We start from the raw sequence: 7629 nt of genomic DNA, 5'->3' as shown, positions 1-7629 counted from the left end.
ACTAGATAACATTTGCAGACTGTTCCAGTTGCCGAGGTAACTATGTTATTTTAATGATCAGTGGAGAGGATCATTATGTAAAACATTATGTTAATTTCAAACACAGAAAATTGATGTCTTGCTGTTACCTTGAAGCTGCACCTTTTTTTTTCCCCGCAAAGTGCCTTTTTCCATGAAAATGAGTGGTGTAGCTAAGTGCTCAGATATCCTTTTCATACTGATTCAAGTTGGCTTTGGAGGCAAGTAAGACCAAAATGACACCTGACAATGAACTAACAGCAGACTAACAAATTTCAAACCACCATGGTTTGTACAGAAATAGTACAGGAAAAATTGTTCCGTATCATTTTATCTAATATACATGGACAGTTGGTGGGAATTTTAGGAAGACACCTATCTTACATAATTTCATTTTTAACTTTGAAATATATTATTGCTTAGTTGTGGAAAGCAAATTATAAAGCACGTGTAAGTATTGTTTATGCTTAAGTATGTGTAAGTGTTATCCATGATACAGCCAACTGATTAAAAGATTAAAAAACTTATATTAAAATTTTTCTGCTTTTATTAAACTATGTATCTACTAGATTACTAGATTATACCAGCAGTACAAATGCCGTGCATTTATGATTTTATTGCAATCATAAATGCTCTTTCTGAGGCTGCAGCAAGAACCTTGCTGATGTTAGTAGCCCATGGTGCATTTCTGTTCTCAAACCTGCTTTCTCCATTAAAAAAAAAAAAAATATGTACATTTCAAAATTATCAAAACTAAGTCTCACACAAATTCTAGGACTCGTAACGACAATTGCTGCTACAGCACACCAGCCTCACAAATGCAGATTGTCTTAGGCTACCAAATACAATTCAGCTTTGTCACCACAATCTTCTTTTGCCTCTTGGGAGTTCTGCCTACAGACTGTGTTAAATTATGAACACTTCACTCTTTAGGAGGAACTGCATGCTTTTATGTATTAGAATGTGATATGCTCAAGACATCTGAGAACTGCCATATTCTCCTGACACCTCATCATAATCACCTGATCCATTTTAGAGTCAGTGAACTCTTCTGACAATACTCTAAGTGCATTTTGATGGAGACTGTTCCTCTTCACTCCATGGAGCTTATTCGAATCCTTTCCCAAGGATTTCCTCTGCAGGCAAAGCTCTGACTTCAAAAGGCGATAGCTCTTTCTCAGACTCTTTACCCATAATTACACCTATTACACTGTTCTTCTTCTATTTCAACCTCATGACCTCGTGCGAGCTTTGCTGATTTGTATACATCCCAATGAGTACTGCAAGCCAAAAATGTAAGAATGTGAAAAACCAATATTGTACTAAATCAACTAGATACTGTAAAAAGAACATACGATGATACAGCTGGGAATAAGTCACCTATTAACTAATAGGATTAGGAATTAATTTCCCCCTTCCAAGAGCTTATGCCTCACTTGTCCACTGTGTACAATCAAATACCTTCTCCTGAAAAGCTTTGCTTTCATCGTTAGCATGATGAAAATAAGTGGGCTAAGTTTTCAACCCTTGTAATGGTTCAAAGTTTCTGATGGGTAGCCTTCTGCTAGAAAATGCTGATTACACAAAATCTGTTTCAAAGAAAAATTATTTTTGTAGAAATTTGTTGACAGAATATAATCAAAACACATATGTTATCTTGTTGACTACTGAAATACACTGGAACATGAAGTAAAACAAGTAAAGTCAAACAATGGAATAAAGCAAAACAATAATGAAACAGAACTCCTAAAGTGTACATTTTATTTTAAACATTTTGATAGGTTCTTTTAGAAATTGTAATACAGACTTTTCAGAATTTTTGTTTTATGGAAAGTTTAAATTCTTGTAGGGGGAAAAAAAGAAAAAAATGAGTATGTCAGATCAATTTTTAGCCTAGTAAGATGATTCATGTGTTTTTGGGAACAGGCACTTTGAATTATAACAGTGTTGTTAGATCACAGCTACATCATATTTTTAATCTTTTTGTAATGGGTTTGTTATATGAATAAATACAAGCATAGAATTAGCAAGTAAGGATTATTTAAGAAGTGCTAGCGAGAAAAAATGAATTTTAAAAAGAAATATGAAAAAGGGGATCATCAAGTACAGAAAAGAAGCCAGCTGTGTTAAACCTGCTAGAGGTGAAACACTACCTCTGCTCCACTGATGGAGCAGAGCTGTAAATGGTGTAGAGCAGCACAGAGCGTAACAAGTTAGTAAGTGAAGGGCATGTATTTTCGAGCAGTAATTGACATGAGCTGAGAAATACAATAAGTACAGAAAGAATTTAAAGAGAGTAATGACAGTAATAAACCCAGAAAGCTCAAGGATATGGGATATAAAACTGTATGTACAATGGGCCAAAAATGTCCAAGTTGCAATATTTATATACTACCAAAAAAAAAGATCTACTTTAACTATCATCTACATTGTGTCCTGTATCTTTACAGAATCTCTGTATTCTGTCTGGCTCATCAACAAAAAACAAACACACTTTTCTCACAAGTCCGATACTGTCAAAAATGTGCAGACAGATGGGATTTTAAAGTACAGCAAAACACAAACTGAGTTAAAATTCTTACCGTCTATGGGGATTTCAAATCAGTTCTTCCCAGAAAAACTGAAACACAACTTACAGTAGCCAGTTTAAGAGTGTACGGTGACTGAATAGTAACTTGCAGGTACAACCTTCTAATTTATATCAAATATTTAAACTGTATCTTTGTGGCACTACTGACTTCTAAGCTATCCACAGTCCCCAAATACTTCCTGGCAAACTGGAAATATTTAATGTACTGTCATTTCTCTTTGTTTTTAAGTTTTGTTAATTTGAATGTTATCAACACAATTAAATGCTTCATTAGAGGAAGTCATTACATCAAGCATTCCATGTCAGAAAATAGGGAACACTTTTATTTGCCACCTTTCCTCAGGTAATTTTACGTGTGCATTATGATCATCTTTGAATTACATTCAGTACATATTACTTTGTCAAGGGTCTTGCCTGGTTCATCGCCCAGGGTGGATACCCAAGAGGGGGACAATAAGGCTGAAGGGGTATTCTCAATCTGGAGTGTACCAGAAACAAAGTAACTAATATTCATAGATTTGAACACCTGGAGTTACTGTTCTGATCATCTGCTCTGCGATCATCTAGGCTCATCTCCACAGTAACAAAGACCACACAATTCTCTCCAGACCCCCAAAGAGATTTAGACGTTCTTTATATGTGGTTTACATAAGCAAGTCATCTAGTGCAGAGCTGAAGTTTCAAGAGTGCAAGATTCAGCAGTGCCTTGTATAAATTGCTTCAGCGCCCATACAAGAACAAAAAAGGGGTTTCATTGTTCCCAGCCTGAATTTGTCTAGCTTCTGCTCAGTCCTTGGGATCTTCTCATATGCCTTTGGTACATTAAAGAGCTCTCTGCTACGACAAATCCTCCTGCGTAGGACCTTAGATACCATCATCAAATCATCTCTTCCTCCGCCCTCAGCTGAGCCGAGCAGGGTGAAGGCGTCAGCTCCACACGGTGAGGCAGCCGCCCAGGCCTGCAATCGGCCCCCTGCTCCTCGCTGAGCTCTGCCCCACTGCGCACACAGGCACCTGCAGGTCCCGGCCGCGCCACACGCAGGGATGGGACCGTCGCCCTCATCCCGCGGGGCGCTTCCACCCTCCCACCGCGCAGCCGCTGCCCCCCCCCCCACGCCCCAAGCGCCAGCGCCCCCTGCGCGCACCAGCTCCTCCCGCCGCCCCCGCCTCGGCTCAGGGAGGGCTGCGCCCACCGCAGCGGCAAGCGGAGGCCCTGCCGCCCTCCCCGGGTCCCCGCCTCGTCCCGACGGCTTGTGGCGGGAAGGCCGCCCCCACCAAAGTCGAGTCCCTCAGGGAGGCCGCAGGGCCCGGCCCCAGCGCTCCTGTCCTGAGCAGGCCCGCCGCCCGACGGCTCACGGTGGCCCCGGCGCAGGCCGGAGCGGAGGGAAACGGGCGGGCGGGGGGTGCCCCGACGGCACCGGGCGGAGCGGGGCCCGGCCGCCCGCGGCAGCGGTCCCTGCGCTCGCCCCAAACGAGGGTGCCCTCACGCCGCCCGGCCCCGCGCGGTGGGAGCGCTGCCCCTGCGGAGCGGACGGCGGGGGAGGTCGAGGTCGGGCGGCCCCGCGGGAGGGCGCCGGCCCCGCCCTCTGCCCGGGCGGGCCCCTCCGCGGCTGGGCCGGGCGCCGGCCGTGTCTCCCTGCAGGGCGGCGCTCGGCGCGGGCAGGTGCGCGGCCGAGAGGCGAAGCCGCTGCCGCCCCGAGGGGACCAAGGCCGGGGAAGAGCCGCTGCGGCGGGAGTCCCCGGAGAGCGTCGCCCTTCTCGCCGAGCGTCCCTTCCGCCCCCGAGGCAGCGGCGGGAAGGTGATCCGGAAAGATGGTGACTGTGGTGACGAAGCTGGTGCATTACCTGCACCTGAGGTAAGGGCGCAGGAGCTCGGCGACCGCCCTGCTTCTCCCGGCGGGCGCGACACCGGGGCGGCCCTGCGCCCGTCCCGCCGGGCCCCGCCGCGGGGTCCCCGCCGCCCGCCCACGCGCCGCGCCGCCACCAGCGCCGGGAGCGATCGGGGGGCGAACTCCGGCGGCTGCGGCAGCAGCGCTGCGGGTGGCTCGGGCGCGCGTGGCAGCCCGGGCGCGCGTGGCAGCCCGGGGGCGCGTGGCAGCCCGGGGGCGCGTGGCAGCCCGGGGGCCGGCGCCGCGGGTGGGCGCGTGCCCGCTCCCGCAGCCGCTGCCTGCCCCGGCAGCCGCTCCCACGGGCGCGCCCGCGGCTACGGGCTCCTTCCAGCCGAGCGTCCTGCAGCGCCGCAAGGCGCGTCGTGGGAAATGCCTGTTACTGGTTTATAGTCTGGGAAGTTGATGTCCCTGCAGCGCCTGTGTGGCATACTTAGAATAGCATGGATTAGACAAATTGCCTATTTCTTCTTTTTTTTGTACGACTTCTGGCAGGATACTCTACTAAGCCGTTTTTCCCATTGTTATCTATTCTAATTAGAATTTAGCAGATAAATGCATATATTTTTGCTCCGAGTGGAGAGAAACCAAAGAAATATGCAGTCCGGGTGGCGTTCCACTTGTATTCTGTTGAATCACAATTTTTCTCCTGTATATGAACACTTAACGTGCATCAAAAGACTTGACAGAAAACATGAAGAAAATGTCTCAAGAGAGAGCATACACTAAGCCAGAGATTTAATTTGTGAAAGCAGTGATATTTTGTGCAGCATTTTCACGTAAGGTGCGCCAGCTCTAGCAACTGATTTCATTAGTTAAATTTTCCCAAGTTAGCCATCGGAATGAGTGGAAAAAAGGACAAACTAACTTTTTATTGATGTGATTTAAGGCTTGTTTCCTAGGATATCTGCATTTTGTAGACTTTTCTGAACAACTATTAAAATAATAATACTTGGGCATGAATTACATGAGAGAAGCATGTAAATGTCACCAGTTTCTAACCTGTTTTTTTGCAATAGGATATTTTATCTTCTAAAACTGTTTAAACTATCCTGCAAATCTAACAAAATCACAGCCCTAATTTTATAAATTTGTGGAGTTTTATACTGCTATTCCTTTGCTGGGCAAATAGAGAAGGAAGTCAAGATGGAAAAAATTTTGCCAATTCCTTATGCCTGCCTCTCTTCCCTTGTCCTCCTCTGAACAGTGGTTATTTGTTTAGCAGCAAATTACTGCTGTTTTTGAACCAGGGCTTCATGGCTCTATTTGCATTATAAACATCAGTCAAAAAAAATCTCAGCCTCAAAGACTTTATAATATAAAGGGAATTAAAATAATGCAGACAGATGGAGGAATGCAGCAAAGTGATACAGTTATGTTCTTAAACCAGCAGCAGCCTGATCACTGTCAAATGTTTTGTAGATATCATGAGAAAAGATGCAGAAGCTAACAAGTTTCATAAACTTAAAGGAAGATTTTCTCTTACTGGGTGAGCATCGAGGCATTGAGAAAGTGTGATGAACATATCTAAAAAATTAATAAATGCATGGCCGGTGGCCTGGCTGAAGGCAGAATTCAATTACTTTAGTGCTGACTGAAAGATGGCAATAGAATTAGGGAAGATGTTTAAAAGTCCAGCAATTCGTTTCTATAGTAGAAATTGAGCTATTGGAGATGTGGCTGCAAAGGGACTCAGTAAACGCAAAAGGTGAAGAATTTAATTTTACTAGTCCTGAATGAACATGAATTAGGATAAGTTTCCGTTTGCCAAAGCTGAAGAAGAGGATAGATACTTTACTGAGTAATGCTAGAGTGATAAATAGTGGCAGTATCTGAAAGGACATAAATGAGTAAGAGGTGTTCCCTGGAACTGGTACACATCAGTGGGACAGTGTATTTGCGGGCGGAACAGATCAGGGAAGGGTGCCAAACAGCTACTATGAAGCATTACCTTGTGCTTACTCTGTGCCTGCATTAGCAAGTGACCAGCAATGTAACAATGAACACAGAAAACAGTAAAGTAGAAAATAAAGTGCATACATATGAAGTTGTCTGACATATTCTTAGAATACTATTATTTCTGATTAAACCACTTTAGCAGGCTTTTGGCTACCTATGCTGTAATATTTTTTTCTATACGTGAGGATGGAAGTAGTTAAAAATCAGTTAACAGCAAGGAAACTGAAAAATAAGCTGTTCAACTGCGTTAAGAATAGTTAGGCAGCTGGTGTGCTGGGAAAAGGCTTATCATCACCATTGTCCCTTTTCTCCCCCAAGTGCCACATACACAGAAATGCTAAGGATCCATGCACTGGATTTTAAGGTTCTGCCACAGTTAAGTAAATAAATATTATGCTGATATGTCATAAGAAAAAGATATTTGAATGTGGGAAACTGTACTTAAGTTCATAAGAATACAGTTTGTGACAAGATTAGACTGTGCCAGTAAAATAGTACACTGGGCAGCCCAAACAATTAATATAATCAGATCCTTAGAGAATCACAATTATGCCCTTAATTCAGTACTTACTGAGAAACAGATAATTAATTCAAATCACTGTAGGACTTCACAGTTAGAAATGTGGACATCATAGGAATCTGCCTTACCTTTGAATATGACACCTTGCAAAACATAGGATCCCAAAGCTGCAGGAATTTTACAACCCTGGGCACTATACAACTATTCTAAAAAATTACCTTTCTGAAAATCAGAAGTAAATACATTAAATGCAGTACTGATACTTGCTAGAGGATATCATGTAGCAGTACTTCATCTCTTACACTTACCTTGATTAATTGGCCCTGATAGAGGATGGTTCTGTACCCATTTAAGTCCCATTCAGTTCGGTCATAAACTTCTGATTAATTTCAGTCAGACAAAAGCAAGCTTAGTGAACGGGAATGGATCAGCCATGAAAATAATTGCAAAAATACTGAATTACATTCTGAGCAAGGCGAGATGTTTTCATATAAATCTATTTTATGTAATTATCCCTACATAAATAAAGATTGCACACCAAGTGAAAGCAGAGCAGCATACAGAAGATGAGATGAGCAGTGATCCTTGAGAACAACAGACAAAGGAGATGGCGGCAGATAGAGCAGCTCCCAAGGACAACAACAGGCAACACGAGC

At 44.1% G+C, this 7629-nt stretch overlaps 1 protein-coding gene across 1 annotated transcript in view; it reads left to right on the top strand.

Moving 5' to 3' along the window:
- Positions 1-4149: 4149 nt before the first annotated feature.
- Positions 4150-7629, top strand: part of ARHGAP18 (Rho GTPase activating protein 18) — a 101228-nt gene continuing 97748 nt past the window's right edge. The window contains exon 1 of the mRNA XM_037392503.1: positions 4150-4464. Coding sequence (XP_037248400.1) covers positions 4421-4464 — 44 coding nt within the window. The 5' untranslated portion in view covers positions 4150-4420. The remainder of the gene's footprint in view (positions 4465-7629) is intronic.

This window comes from Falco rusticolus, chromosome 6, assembly GCF_015220075.1.
Source record: "Falco rusticolus isolate bFalRus1 chromosome 6, bFalRus1.pri, whole genome shotgun sequence".
Classification (NCBI taxonomy): Eukaryota; Metazoa; Chordata; class Aves; order Falconiformes; family Falconidae; genus Falco; species Falco rusticolus.
Note: the sequence above shows the minus strand (reverse complement) of the source record. Positions and strands in the feature narration are given on the sequence as shown.